Source organism: Colobus angolensis, unplaced genomic scaffold (genome assembly GCF_000951035.1).
Source record: "Colobus angolensis palliatus isolate OR3802 unplaced genomic scaffold, Cang.pa_1.0 Scaffold5, whole genome shotgun sequence".
Taxonomy (NCBI): domain Eukaryota; kingdom Metazoa; phylum Chordata; class Mammalia; order Primates; family Cercopithecidae; genus Colobus; species Colobus angolensis.
In genome coordinates this window covers 24,640,059-24,656,090 of record NW_012118487.1, presented here as the reverse complement: position 1 = coordinate 24,656,090, position 16,032 = coordinate 24,640,059, and the positions used below count along the sequence as shown (strand labels likewise).

General features: G+C 37.2%; 1 protein-coding gene across 2 annotated transcripts in view; it reads right to left on the bottom strand.

Moving 5' to 3' along the window:
* The window catches only part of NAF1 (nuclear assembly factor 1 ribonucleoprotein), a 37,716-nt gene extending 21,816 nt beyond the window's left edge, over positions 1-15,900 (bottom strand). For both annotated transcript variants that reach the window (XM_011959689.1, XM_011959688.1), the window contains exons 1-3: positions 15,333-15,900; positions 13,205-13,379; positions 258-351 (exon numbers count right to left, since the gene is read on the bottom strand). In XM_011959689.1, coding sequence (XP_011815079.1) covers positions 258-351; positions 13,205-13,379; positions 15,333-15,706 — 643 coding nt within the window. In that variant the 5' untranslated portion in view covers positions 15,707-15,900. The remainder of the gene's footprint in view (positions 1-257; positions 352-13,204; positions 13,380-15,332) is intronic.
* Positions 15,901-16,032: the final 132 nt, after the last annotated feature.

Here is a 16,032-nt window from a genome sequence, read left to right as displayed (position 1 = left end):
AGCAACATTAGAAAACTAATAAACCAAATCAAAGGAAATTCCAGAGGAAGTATGTCAGTAAAAGCAGACATTTAAATTTCTATAAACTGTATTTATATATAATTTTAGTATATGAAAACAGAATTTTATCTCTTCAAACTTAATGACTATAAAGTGTTAATTACGTATGTCTAAGAAAATTTACTAGTCAAAAGTCACTGATTCAATTATTAGTGTGTGTTTGGATATAATTTTTATTAATAAAATTCTTAACATACCTAGTTGTTCGATAATACTTGAAACCATCCCAAGAGGCTTTAACTCAATATCTTCAGGCAGAATAATAGTGAGTTCTTCAACAGAAGGCAGTTCCTAAAATTAAAAAACAAAACAAAACAAAACATTAAACTTCCTCCAGCTTCAACAACTTAAAAAAAAAATAAATTTTCCATTTAAAGTGCTACACATCTCTGAAAATAAGTGCTTAGAGCATCTCTTTAATGTTATCCTTTTAGTGGTTGCAAAGACTTATGATAGTACTTCTCTCCCTCCAACATTTTTCCACCTAAGTGACTCAACAGGTCTCAAGTATACACCCCAAATTCAGTTAGACTAAGAATAGACATAAGTACTATTCTAGATTCTTTCAGTCACACTTGAACAAGAGACTACCTACTTCCTGTAAAAAAGGCTATTATCAGCCAGAGACATTCCATTTGAAAAGAAATAATTCTACTGGTAACTATAATTTCTCCACAGAAGTTCCTTTAGCTGTCTTGTTAAATTGGTTAATTAATTAGCTTGACTGTGATGAAATAGAACACAGAAGCAGCAATCTTTTCTGGGACTGTGTCAAAAAAAGTTGAATGGCCTCTTCAGGAAGAAGGAAATGACACCTATCAGTGAAATATTGAAGTCCTGAAAAAAGAATGCAGGCTTTAGCCTATAAAAACTATGAAGGTGTTTCCTGATACCTTCTCTATCCAGGTTTAAAAAGTAAGTTTCTTTACACCTAAAGATTTCTCTTTTCTTACCCAGCTGCAAACTGCATCTCAGTTGCTATGGAAACTAGATATTGAAGTACAGATGAATCTGAAGAGAAATCTAAGAATAAATCTGACCTTAGCCTTTAGATTAAAAACACAGCTTTCTGTTCTTGACCCTTGCCAAATGATGTAACTCTCAGAAGGAAGCTTTTCCTCAAGATGGCCTGAAGTGCAAAGACCCTACCAACGGCATTTTAGGAGTTCAACTGGGAGAAGGATAACTTTTTGAGAAATGTTGGAAAAGATGTGAAAACCTACATAACACAAAGTATACTGCAGATGAATGCATCTTGAGTAATCATATTACCCTATGGAAACTTAAACTAGGTTGTTAAAATCGTTCAACCAGAGTTGATAAGCAGACATGTAAAATACATTTTGTTTCTGGGATATGCTATTTTCTGATAAAGGATTACTTATGGATAGCAACACTACGGGTCTCAACCAACTGATGCAGAAGGAAGTCAGCAACGTGCCTTTGTATGGTTAGTCTGCCTGGTGTTAGAGGAAATTATTTGTTTTATCCATCAAAATTCTTATGAGTACTTTTAAAGAGAGAATAACCACTTGCCCTTTCATCATATTAAACATGGAAAGCCTTATCTTGAGAGGACCATGGTTTGAAAGTGGTTCATGTGTATATCAGAATGGAGAAGGGAGTTTAGTTGTTAGAACAAACTATGACATTAAATAGCCTTTTTACAGAAGTTCTTAGCTAAAGAAATCTCTCACACCTTGTTAAATATAAGACTGGATAACTATAATTTTGGGGGATTGCAAAGAAGAGGACTTTAATGATATTTCAGAGGACAATTGTGAGAGGAGTTTCACAGTGACTCTGGTTCTGGGAGTTGCTCCTCTTGTAAGTGGCAAATGTCATTTGCTAATTCAGAAGTACAGTGATAAAACCTGTCCCATTGCCTGGCCATATTACAAGATCTAAAACAAAAATTTCAGTACTTTTGCATTGGGATAAAGCCTACTGGTTAAATATTCTCAAATAAATAAGTGCTATTTAACCAGCATGAAAGGCCCCTGGTTTTGTATTTTCTATTATGAGGAATAAAGGCCCATGTAATATAATATTTATGCTTTGATATAAACCTAAACTGATACTGTTTTGCTTTTGTTGTTTGTTTAAAGTATAAAAGTAAAACGTTCCTATTTTTACAAAAGGAAAAACTCAAGCAGTATGGAAGGATACAAAAGCAAAAAGCAAAAATCCCCCTACTTTATTCCTTCCAACCACCCAATGCCAAGCCCCATAGATAGCGAATGTTAACATGTATCTTTCAAATACATTTACAATGCAGATATAAACTTGAATTCTAACTTCAAAATATTTTTTACTTAAATAAAATATCCATATTTTAATACAAGGTATCCTTTTTACCGATCATACCCTACACATCTTTCTATACCAAACAAAAACATATATCTAATTTTATTTAAACACTTAGGATGTTCCACTGTATCAGTGGTACTATAATACACTAGCCGCTTGACACAACATATATCTGCCCTTTTAAAACTTTTGCCACTACACACAGTGATACAACATTCTTTTACATATATCTTTGTGTAACCCGTGATAGATTATTTTGAGTGGTCCTGATAAGACTAAAACATGCATATTTAAAATTTTGACAGTTACTGCTAAATTTCTTCTTAAAAAGTGACATCAATTCACATTTCCACAATGTATGAGAGATTTCCCCACACCCTTGCCATTACTAGTAAGTAAATTTTAAATCTTTGCCAGTCTTACGAATATAAAATAGTATCTTGCTTTAATTTGAATTTCTTCATTAGGAAGAGTGAACATCCTTGCATGTATCCTGGCTATTTTTATGTGTGTTATGAATTGTTTCTTGTACAACTTTACATATTTTTGAGGGTTTATCTTTTTATTAATTAAAAAAAAAAAAAACCTTTGGATGTTCAAGGACATTTGTCTTTTATCAAATATGTAGCAAATATCTACTCCCTTACCCCACAGCATGTTTTGTAGCTAAAGAACTTAAACTAAACTATTTCAGTTGTTTAGTCAACCTTTGGCATTTTAATTTTTATGTAGTCAAGTATGTATGTATATATTTGGCTTTTGAAACTTGTGTCACATTTAGAAAGGTCCTCTGTATCCTAAAATCACTTAAAATTCACTATTGTTTCCTTTATTACTCTAGTTTCCTTTTTTTAATATTTGCATATTTGGTCCATTCACAATTTTATTCTTGTATAAAAGTGCAGTAGTGATTGGCTTTATCTTCATCCAAACTACTAGCCAGTTATCCTGACATGCTGTAGAATAATCCATCTTTTCTCTCACTGATTTGAAAAAGAAACTTTAACGTATACTAAGTACACTTATATATTTGGGTTTTTTACTGAATCTCCATTCAATTTCACTGATCTGGTTCAGTGTCAGTGCTAAACTATTTTAACAACTCTGGTTTTCATAAAACAATTCAATATTTGAGATGATGAGCTGGTTCCTTTACCCACTCCATAAATATTTTTCCCCTTGGAATTTTTTTTAACTGTTCTCACATGTTTATCTCACTACATTTCAGAACTATTTTGCCATATTAGTGTTATTGGTATTGATTGAGATCACACTTAGTTATAGTTGCCTTCATAAAGGGTCCTATATAAGCGCTTAGGTTCATTCCAAGCTATTTTATATATTACTCGCTATTATAAAGTCCTATTTAACATATTTTATTACTATTGCAAATAGACCCTTTACAGGGTATTGCTTGAACATAAGAAAGCAGCATGCTGAAATTTACTTTTAGTAATTTTCTTGTATATTTATTCTACAACCGTATTTTTAAAGAATAAGTTGTCCTTCTTTTCAATATTAGTACAACACAGCTTTTTTTTTTTTCTTTTCTTTTTTTTTTTTTTTTGAGACGGAGTCTCGCTCTGCCGCCCAGGCTGGAGTGCAGTGGCGCGATCTCGGCTCACTGCCAGCTCCACCTCCCGGGTTCACGCCATTCTCCTGCCTCAGCCTCCCGAGTAGCTGGGACTACAGGCGCCCACCACCTCACCCGGCTAATTTTTTGTATTTTTAGTAGAGACGGGGTTTCACTGTGTTAGCCAGGATGGTCTCGACCTCCTGACCTCATGATCCGCCCGCCTCAGCCTCCCAAAGTGCTGGGATTACAGGCTTGAGCCACCGCGCCCGGCCCAACACAGCTTTCATTTTTCAGATGACACTGGTTGACAATTCCAGAATCTCAAATATGAAACAATTGTGATGACAGTGGACATCACTAACAGAAAAGCATAATGATGCATTTTTATTGGAATTTCTTTTTAATGGGTTAAGAAAGTATCCATCTATTCCAATTTTAATGACATTTTTAAAATCAGAAATGAGTATTGAGTTTCATCAAATATTCTTTCATCATTTTGAGATCATTATAACGTAATTTTCTATAAGTTGAGCAGTTCAGTCTACAGGGTCTGATGAAGTCCCGATGTTCTGCTCTAAAGAATACCAGAAGACATCCAGTATGAGGAAGATAAGCAAAAATATATAAAGTCAGATTATTTGTAGTCAGTCAAGGACTTACAATTTTGGTCAAAAACAGAGTCTGGCAGGCCCTCTTAGTTCCTGTTGCTGTTCCATGTTTCCAATCTATGTACTAGAAGAATGAAAAGTTTTGCCCACAAAGGTGAAGGTTCTCTGATTTTGTGTAGAACCAAACTTTGGGGAAAACAGACACAGACACTGTTATCTGAAATCACCACCATATTTCCAATACCAGTTCAGTGATCCTAGTATTCTGTAATATAGGAATGTACAGTTTCATGGGCATTCCTAAAAAGGCCAATGATGGCATTAAGTTGCCTCTTGATAGTAACGAATCTACCTATAAAAGTGATGCACATGAAGTCTCACCCCAAATACTCCACAAAACATAAAAGGTATATAAAAACTAAATAGTATATACAAAATATGTAAGAGATAAGTGAAACCATCCTTGTACAATTCCAGGTTAAGAGCCTGTTACAGAGTTTGCTTTTGAAAGTCCAGTTAAACGAAGCAGTATATATTAATTTTGAGAAAGGCACATATTTGGAGGTCTGAATTAAGGGAAAACAGATCTATTTGTTTCTTTTAAATGAGCACGCTGAGAGAGGAGGACAGGCTGGGCACGGTGGCTCACGCCTGTAATCCCAGCACTTTGGGAGGCAGAGGCAGGCGGATCCTGAGGTCAGGAGTCAGAGATCAGCCTGGTCAACATGGTGAAACCCCATCTCTACTAAAAATGCAAAAATTAGCCGGGCATGGTGGTAGGCACCTGTAATACCAGCTACTCGGGAGGCTGAGGCAGGAGAATCACTTGAACCTGGGAGGTGGAGGTTGCAGTGAACCGAGATCGCACCACTGCACTCCAGCCTGGGTGACAAGAGCGAAAGACTCTGTCTCAAAAAAAGAGAGAGAGAGAGAGAGAGGAGGACAAAGAGGAAAAAACAATCCAAACGCCAACAAGAAGGCACCCAAGAGATGTGCTTTCCATGAAAATGTCTGGCGGGTTCAGAGAGAACTTTAAAAGGTTCAAAGGGGATAGATCCCTGCAAGGTATAAAAAGCAATTTCCTTTGGCAGCCATGTCAGACAAGGAAAAGTAAAGATTTTTGTCTTGATCTATGAATGCCAAATGTCACCATCTCTTTCTCAACTAGCAAATTTAATCTACTGTATCACTACCAAGCCTAGTCATTCTTTATCAAACTATCCTGCTGCTTTGCTTTTTCCTAAACACATTGTCGTCCAACATTTCTGTATTTACTTAATGTCTATTTCTATAACTACACAATAAATCCAACCATAACAAGGACCTTTTTAGTCCCAATCATAACAAGGACCCAGTCTTGTTCATTGCTATAGCACCCAAGAAGATGGTTAGCACACAGTAGGTATTTAGTATTAATATATATCTATTAAATGAACTAACCTACCTCTTCAGCCCAAGCTTAACAAAAATCTCAAAAGTCAGTCTTGGTCTGAGCAGAAATCAGATAATGAAAATATAACCCGATATAGAATCCTCAAAGAACAAAAAAGGCTTGAACTTAATCTTCTCAAAACTAAAATTTAAAAGCCAGGCTTCCAAGGAAGCTTAACTGCCTAGGATTGATGCATAGGTACCTATGGGTTGCAGCAGCAAACATTATTACAATTATTAGATTAACAGTTGGCTCCCTGATAACACAGCTGCTGCCCCTCCTATGATAATAAATCTCCTCAGATACAAAATCTCCTTTAAGGAAATAAAAATCAATCACTTTGCTTTTCCACATTTCAGGGAAGGGTGTATATGTGTGACAGAGAAGAGAAACACAGACACACTCCAATAAAGGGGAAAATATGGCCAGAAAACATACCGTGGGACCATTCTGGCAGTGCACAAAAGGTATAAACAATCAGATGTAAAAGGCATACAAGCAAACTGAAAAAACTGAAGGTAGAGGTGATAGGAGAGGCCTGGGGATAGAAGGACCTTCTTCATCACCCATAAGCAACAACCAAGGGTACTAAAAATAAAAGACAAGGCGATTTACTGCAGATTAGAAGGATTAATGTATCAGCCTGGATACCCCACAACCCTTGTTAGAAGAATGATGAGTAGATAGGAAAGACTTTTTATTTTATTTACACAATATTAGATAAAAATTTAAATTTAATTAACATTAAATAAAATTTAAAATTCAGTCTTCAGTCACACTAGCCACATTTCAAGTAAGACAGCACAATATAGTCATCCCCAACATGGTAGCTCTATTACACAGCACAGCTTTACATTCTAACATATCAAAAAAGCCCTCCATTACAAAACACATTCCCAGGTATTAATAATATCAATTTATTTCTGGTCATTAACACAGGTAGAATTTTAAGATCACATTTTAACAGCATGCACCATATTACTAATGAAGTCTTAATGATAACCTGAATACTCTACTTGGGAAACGAAGATGTGTGATAAATGTATATTTAAATTTTATTGTTTCCCAAAATTAAAATGCAACTAAAAACCTGTTCTGGATGCACATTATCTGCGATTAGAAGTAACTATTTTATCATAAAAATAAAATTATTATAAATGTTTACTAACAAAAAATCAAAGAACAGGAAAAAGTTTTTCTGGACCCATTTATTCAATACTTCTATACATAACAAAGAGTAGGAAAGGAAAGGAAGAAAACTATTTCATTCACATCATTAGCAAATGAAAAGCCTGCATGGAAATAAACATCTCCAAACATCAGAGCATTTGGCAAATGAACTACTAAAATTCAACATACTAAAGAAGCTCGACCATTTATTTCCTACACATTACGCAGTTCCAAGTCAAAGGCTTTACTGAGAGGCAATATAATCCAAGCAAAAGCAATTTTAAAAAGCTTACATTAGATGATTCATTCATCCTTTACTTTGAGAAAATATACTACATGGTTATTATTCAGAAACTAAATAATGAGAAAGTCCAAATGACCAGATTCCAATGTTGCCATGCAGGTCTCCACAAATACTAAAAACACAGCAGTTTGGAATGTATCTATTACTAGTTCAGAATCTGTTCCTCCCCACTAATATGACTTCAGACAAATCTCTTTCTTTCTGGTTTCATTTTTCTTACCTACAAATAGTAAGGAAACTGAATAAAAGTTTGAAACAGTTATACAAATGGCTAACAACAATTTAAATGTCCAACTGCATGTAATCAAAAAGATAACACATTAACAGAAATTATAGACCAGATTCTAACAAAACAATTACTGTGCTTCTGTGATAACAGATATTCATAATGATGGCATTAAAGAAATGCAAGATCCTAACCACACTTCTGGAATATCCATGAAAGAGCAATTATTGTCTGTGTTGTAAGATTATTATATTTCAATTTTCTAACATCTGTATGGTCTACAAGGTTACTCAGTTAAGCAAAATATTCAAAAGAGTACCACATAACATTAAAAATCCATCCTATTAAAAATGAAGTTATAGACATACCAGTCAAAAAATGGGTGCCTAGAACTTCCAATGCAAAAATGGAAGGAGCTAATACGTCAAAAGTGGCCCTCTGAGAAGGTAACATTTATAATTTACAACACTCTCGACCTTTCTAGCATTTGTGAAGGCTTACTGAGCAAAAAACTGTATCAGTAAATTGATGACTTTCTAAAGCAAAATTATATAAAGAACCTTCAGTAGGATTTTCACTCACAAATATGGGAAAAGGACAGCAGAGGTTGGTGGGAGAAGGAATCAAACATTCCAAATGAAAACTAAACCTTTTTGGTGCCAGTTTGGGGAGAATTGAGAAAAGCGAGGAAGGTGGAATGAAATTATCTAACCACTTTTCTCATATTACCCAACACAGGACATGCACGTGGCAGCCAATTAATTACCTGATGCTATTAGGTGAGCCTTCACTTTTCAGATATGGTTGGAAAGTAGGATCCAATCACTGGAGTACTGAGAGCCATGACTGAATTTTTTTTTCTCTATAGCTGGTAAAACATATTGGAAAAAAAATGGATTAGGTCTGTAAACTCTGTGTCAACTATGACCATACTTAACATGTAGTCTAATTCATTAACTTATTCAGGGGAAGTACTTTTACATGTTTCCATGAAACTCAGCTATTTATCACCAGTAAGCATTAGTCCCCTCATTAATTACCCTATTGTGTATGACACTAAACTTAAGATGCAGACAAGTCAATTAAAAAATGAGGGTCAACATTTCTTTGAAATGTCTTGAGATATTTCTTTTTTAAACGAATACCCTATTATCCTGTTTTTCTCTAAAATTACTGTTAAGAGAAACAAAATTCATAAGAATATCTTCAAAATTTAATTTGTTTAAATATAAAACTATAATCCATCTCAACAAGGAAAAAACCTCCAACAATGAATATAACTTTACATCTATCTTTTATGTTAATTGAGTCCATAGTTCAACAACTTTAAGACACTAATTTTATATATCACTAAGATAAAAGGATTGCCAAATAATTGTAAAATGTCACAGAGTATTAGCCCAAATTTTTCAGAAATCCTTATTATCTCCCCTTCCACTCAATCCTATCACTTCTTATGTGCAGTACACCATTCATCTGACATTCAGCCATTAACTCCCTGGTGTTGTTTTACTTTCAGCTAAAGTGTGTATGCTCACTCTCTAGTTTCATTGTTCTTGAACAGACATTTGTCTTTATCTTCTAAAGCAATCATTTATGTTTAAAAGAATAATTTTATCTAAACTTATTTGTGACATTATGAAGAGAGCCACTTAAGACTCTTCTTTTTCACTGCCACTATAGCTCACTAGCTCACTAATTCCTCTTTTACTCTCTTCCCCCTTACCATACCCTCACATTAAAAAAAAAAAAAAACAAAAAACTGGGTTATAACCACATCTTGGGATGGCAAGATTTGGTTATGACCTAATTTTAAAAATTACATCTTTCTAAGGTTTAAGAACAATCGTAAAGTTACTTCACTGTTGTTCTCATATACCTAAAGATCTGCATTGTACATAGTTAGATCACAGAGATCAAACAACTCACAATGGAAAGATTTAAAGGGATAGATCCAGAGAGGTGACATTCCTGCTTGAGACACAGACTAAATGGAGTAAAAATTAAGCTAAGCATGCCTAAGTGACAACAGGAAACTGTTAGAAAACACTTTAGAAAGTGGCTGGATGTAAAATTGGGTTAAATCGGGCTAAATTGGGCTAAATTGGGCATGTCTATGTCCAGATCCCTGAAGTGGTCCAGCACAAATTCTAAAATTGGTTTTAACTATTTGGCACATTTTAATTTGTGTATACCTTTTAGCAGAAAAGTTCATTAATTTTCTTCAGAATTTTGTTAGTTAAATTAATAGACCACATAGAGCTTGAAGCTCCATCTAGCTAAGATACACAACCTCCGCTGCCTAAAAGTCTAAGTGACATATCAGGAGGCCTGAACAAAATGGCACATACCACACCAGCTAGTACTAGTTGTGGAGAGGAGACACTTCCCAGAAAGAATGGATTATCATTTAAAAAAAAAAAAAACCCACTAAGTAACAGAATTGTCCCAAAAGTAAGCAAGGAAATATAACACTAACAGCCAGTTCATGGGACGAAAGCAAAAGACGCCATTTTTAAAGCCAGAGATACTGAAATCCATGTATAAGCTAGAATTAAAAAGATAAATTTGGCTAGGCACGGTGGCTCACGCCTGAAATCCCAGCACTTTGGGAGGCCAAGGTGGGTGGATCACCTGAGGTCAGGAGTTCAAGACAAGCCTGGCCAACATGGTGAAACCCTGTCTCCACTAAAAATACAAAAATTAGCCAGACGTGGTGGTAGGCGCTTGTAATTCCAGTTACTTGGGAGGCTGAGGCAGGAGAATCGCTTGAGCCCGGGAGGTGAAGGTTACAGTGAGTCCAGATCAGCCACTGGGCTCCAGCCTGGGTGACAAGAGCAAAACTCTGTCCGTCCTCCCATCCCCTCCCCCCACAAAAAAAAATCTACAGATAAACAGAGGAAGCCAGTCAATAATGAAAGAATAAAATGACAGATAACTATGAGACTATCCAGAGGCATGTAAAAGAAACAGTGTGACTAGCCTTCATAGCTGCCTTTGTTCCCAGCTGCTTTCTAATAAACCTCCAGTTCTCCTGAGATAATATGAGTCTCTGTTCCTCGTAACAATGAGTCCAACATAAATCATACACAATAACCACTTCCAAGTATTTCCATTGTCCTCCATAGAGTATAACCCATTACTACTGTCTGCCCAGTATCCCCTTTTGGAATGGATATAAGCTCCCTTTCCTGTGAAAGATAAACCATTCCATGTGGTTTATACAGGGGCTGATATTACACCCAACATCCCACCCTCCTCACAATACATACACATTCACACTCTCTTTCTGTCAACTAGCTCTTACAGACTCCCACCCTCTCGCACTAGCCCATGTGCTTTCAAGTGTTCATTTTCCTACACATGCTCTCCTCACTCTCTCCTACACACTCGCCTACACAAACAGGAGTGACTACGTGACTCACAGCCAAGCAATCTGAAAATCCATTCCACTAGCCTCAATGATCTGTTCAAGGCTGTGTAACAGACCATAGGCCAGCAAAAGTCATCTCCATGACTTTCATGCAAGAGTCTGTCAGTAGTCAAAATGCCAGCCCTGAGAAAGAGGCAGACTCTTAAAACATACTACATACCTGTAACTATACACACTATCTTATGTACTCAGGACAAAGCCATTCTTTTCCCGCAAATTTAAGATTTGAAACCCTGAAGAAGTCCTTGTATCTTCTTTCAGACCTATAAGCCAGAGATTTAGTGCAGACTGGGAAACTCCTCAATTCCTCTACCTATCTCTAGCAGCACAGTGATCTGAAGGACTTCTAATAAGTTTCCCAAGTAAAGACTACAATTCCCTCTTCCATCATTCCCAAAGATCCATTGAAATGGTCTCAGAAAGGAACAGACCAACCCATCATTCCAAGTTGGAAAATCTAACAACATTCAAATGGAATTTTGTCTTTTGAGGCAAATATACACTCACACAATTCAATAGCACTTTTAGCAATTAAATTTGTTTGTCTCCACTTTATTTACTGTCTGTGTCCCTCCATTAGACACTACAAGAGCAGAAATTGGATTGGTCTTATTTACAGCACCCAGCAAATGGCAGGTGTGCTATAATAATTTCTTAAAGAATTAATAAATATAAAATGCCTCACACTCATTCTATAATCATAAATTACTTTGGCCTGAGAACTCATTATCTGTAAAGCACTCCACTGGGTACTATGGGAGTTACAAGGATCACATATGAACTCAGTCCTCAAAGAACTTGTTCCTAGACTCCCTGTGGCCACAAATCCTTTGTGATTTCCTGATGAAAACAGGGACATTCTGTTCAGAAAAAATACCTAAACAAATACGCTAAGACTTTGCATTAAATTTGAAGAAATTCCCAAGGTAAGAATTCCAAATCTAGTAAGATAAGACAATGATATGTATGCATTTACAGAAGTACTGTGGTCTTTTCTTTGTTGGTTATTATAGTCTAAAAGGAACTTATGTAGAAAGGTGATCAAGAGACAAGCAAAAAAGACGAAACAAGTCTCCTACTTTCAGAAAATAGTTATGTTGGGAGCCTCTGTGTACGAAGACCACTAAGAAATATTAACATATCTGTAGCACGAAAGTATGAGCCACTGATGAAGCTGCATACAAATCCAAAGATTTTCAATGTATAAAGCATAAGTGAGATGAGAATTTCTTGTTATGAGTAGAGAAAAAGAGAAATAATTAAGACTGGTAGAATCCATTCATGAAAAAGGTTCCTGAGTGCCTATAGGCTTTATTTTTTCAAATCTTGCATTAAACCATCTCATTAATGTAAATGTTATATAAGAATTATGATTAGTGACCATTAAATATTTTTAAAGCATTAATAATTAAAAGTATATGCAGAGCTGGAAAAAAAATGTGGCAATATAGCCTACATTCTGAAATTCTGAGAAGACTTTCCTCTTGGGTTATACGTTTCAATCAGACTAACATCATCCTCACAAGGATGTTTACAGCATAAGAGGAAATAACCTTGCAAGAGTTAACTTTGCAAACCAAACCTATCAAGTGCCAATAAATAACCATTCTACAATTAACAAGTTTTCTCCAACTGTAATAATAAAAACACTCCAAAAACTTCAATAGGAATCCTAACAAGCTCAACCCTTCAAATTTCACCTTCTACTTCTCTAAATGCAGTCAATTAAAAAGAAAATTTCAATCGCTATTGAGCAAAATTTTCTGACTTGCAGATCCTAAAAAAAAACAACCAGAAAGCAAATCGACATAAGAAATATCTTTTTCTAGGAAATGTAAAAAATGTAAAGTTCAAAGCTGAAGTTGATGTCACAATTGGAAAAATTATCAAATGTCAGCAGAGTTAGAGGTTACCTAAGAAATTATACAGATCACTACTCTTTTATATAAGAAAGCCAAGTCATGCCAAAAGCATGCCGGTTAGGCTGAGAATGAACTTCAAATTTATGGAGCAGATACGATCAATATCGGTACCAGAATATATTTTAAAACATGCCAACTAAACTTAATAAATCTAAGTACTTACATTAAGAAGTAATTCATCTTTTGTTTTAAGAGGAAAATTCTTATTTTCCTTCTCAACTTGTAAGTCATCATCTCCATCTGACAGCACTGGGGGAAGTGATATACAAGAGGAAGAAGAAGACGATGAGGAAGATGAGGAGGAAGACGATGAGCTTGAACTATCTGAATCTGTTTCACTGTAGGGAAGAAAACAGTTAAAAAAAAAGTCCAGTGTTATTATGTATTAAAATAAGATTATTCAATTAAGAAATATCAACTTTAATACATGTTTATTATTGCTTATTCTAATAATATTAAAATAAGATTATTTAATTAAAAAATAACAACCTTACTACATGTTTACTACTGCTGTTCTAATTCAAAAGCTAGCACTTCAAAGCTGACATGGTACTGGGAAAGTAGTCTTTAGTTTACCAGTAACATTTTCAAACCTCTGCTATAACCCAGATCCTCTTATTACAACAGTCTCACATATCATACACGTGCGTATAAGCAAGCATGTGACAAATCACTAAAAAAAGGGAATTCTGGGCATGGCACCTCTCTTAGACACCAATAACCAGATCGTTTACTTGCCAGATCGCTTGAGTTTCTTCTCAGTCTATAGACAACTTGGGAAATCCTCAGTTACTCAAGTATGTAGACCGTTCTACTTTTTGAAAACTCATTTGGTCCTTATCTTCCACAGAAATTATCGTTAACAGCAACCACTGTCTCAGTTTAAATTCTGTTTTCTTGGCTCCTCACTTCAAGCCTTTTATATATTATTTTTAAGGGTTCCATCCTCACTTTCTCTTCTTTCTGTACTACTGTCATGGATAATCCCGTACATGTTAACGATTTCAATCATCACCCATATGACATTAACGCCTAAATTTTCGGCTATGACGTCTCTAAACTTCATGTCCAATCTCTCACGGCGTATTGGCCACCTTTGTACGAACGGCCTATACACCCACACTCACAGCAAGTTAAAACAAGAAAAAGCGCATTATACTAACGGAACCTGCTTCTCCCCTTCAGTTTCCATTTGATTTCACTGCTGTTAACTGGCAAAAAGTTGTACCCCTTTTGACTTCTTCAAATATTTGGTATCTTCTGCCATCACCCACAAAGAGTCAGAAGTAGTATCCTGACACTAAGTTGGCCTATTACGAAGCCATATCCCTTCTGCTTTCAAACCGTATCCCCAAATCATCTACCATTTACTTTTCTTTGCTAGTACAATGAGCTCTGAAATCCCACAGGATGATTATACTGCAATCTTAGTACCGCCAAGAAATCCAACCTTGTCTACAGTTGTTACTTCCCCCTCCCAGTCCATTTCATACCCTCTCCTACCTTCAGCCTTCTTCACTCCCACTCTGCTGACGACTTCCCTAAAAACTGCTCACCTACTCAACACGTGTCTATCTTGTTAACCTGTTCCGTACCCCACTCAACACACTCAACTATTTGTAGACAATGTTCAGTGTTGTTTAGTAACATCCCACATGCTGGAGTCCTCTCCAGCCCAGAGGTTTCATATTTAAAAGACAGAAGTGGGGGCAAGGAGGAAAAGCTCTCGCAAAACGTAACAAGCATAAAATACTACTAAATAACCCTGTTTAGCTACTTTCACAAACACGTGTTCCCTACGATTCTACAAATTAACGTAATTGTCAAGAGCCAGCTCTGAAACACACAAAATAATCCTTTTCCTGATCCTCAATGTATGTGGTTCAAAAAACAAAGCCTACACGTAATGGGAAAAAAAATTCAGATCTGACGCAAAACTCAATTATAACCATAAAAGTACAGCCTGAACTGAGTAGTTACGGAAACAACCTAAGATCCTCGGGTTTTCTCAAGTCTAACTAAAAATGATACGATCTATACATAGGACTCTTCAGGCTACCAAATTTAGGAAAGAAGTGAGTACTAAGCTCAGATTCACAACGCGACCTGCTGTGAGAGGCAGCGAATAAAGGGCAGTCGGAGCCAATACTTCCACACACGAGCCCGGAGCACCCAGCGACCTGCCCACCCTCCAGGGCCCACACGGGCAACCTCTAGGCTCCTAGGCCCCGGCCACCCCGCCCGTCACACAAGACCTCTCCCCACAGCTCCGGGTCACTTAGGCACCCGACCTGTCCGAGTCCGAATCCGAGTCCGAGGTCTCCAAGGAGTTCGGGGCCCGCGCAGGCTCTCTGGCTCCTGGAGAGGCGACCCAGTCTCCGCAGGCCGGCGATTCAGCTGGCGGCGGCGGCGGCTGCGGCTGCGACGCTGGGGTCCCGGCCGCGACTGCGTTCAGAACGGGCTGCAGAGGCTGCTCACTGGCAGTCTTAACCTCCACGGTCTGCCCAGTGTCCGGGGACCCCTCAAACGACTGTAGCGGCGGCTTTGTCCCTGGCGCAGGGGCAGAGCCTGGAGACGAAGCCGCCGGACCTTCGCCAACTCCGAAATCGGTGCCATTGAATTTCAGAGTTTCCAGCTGAGCGACGGCGGCCTCCACTACCTCCATCACACTGCGCCAGAAACCGAGTCGGCCTCAGGATTTGAGACCCCGCACAAGCTTACGGCTCTCTCCAGAAATAATAAAACAACTTAGACAACCGGAGCAACAGTCCGTGGGCCCAACTTCCCGCGTTTCTCAGGTAACTACACGCGGAGGAGCCAAAAGACACGCCCCCACCGTTTACGCAGCAACGCTTTCCGACTAGCGTGTGACGTATGTGGCGCGACGGCGCGACGGCTAGACGGCCGTCCCGGGGAACAGGACACATGCGTCATACCTTTGAAAATCAGGACTAGGAGGTGGGGCGTGGTGAGTGACGCCTGTAATCAATC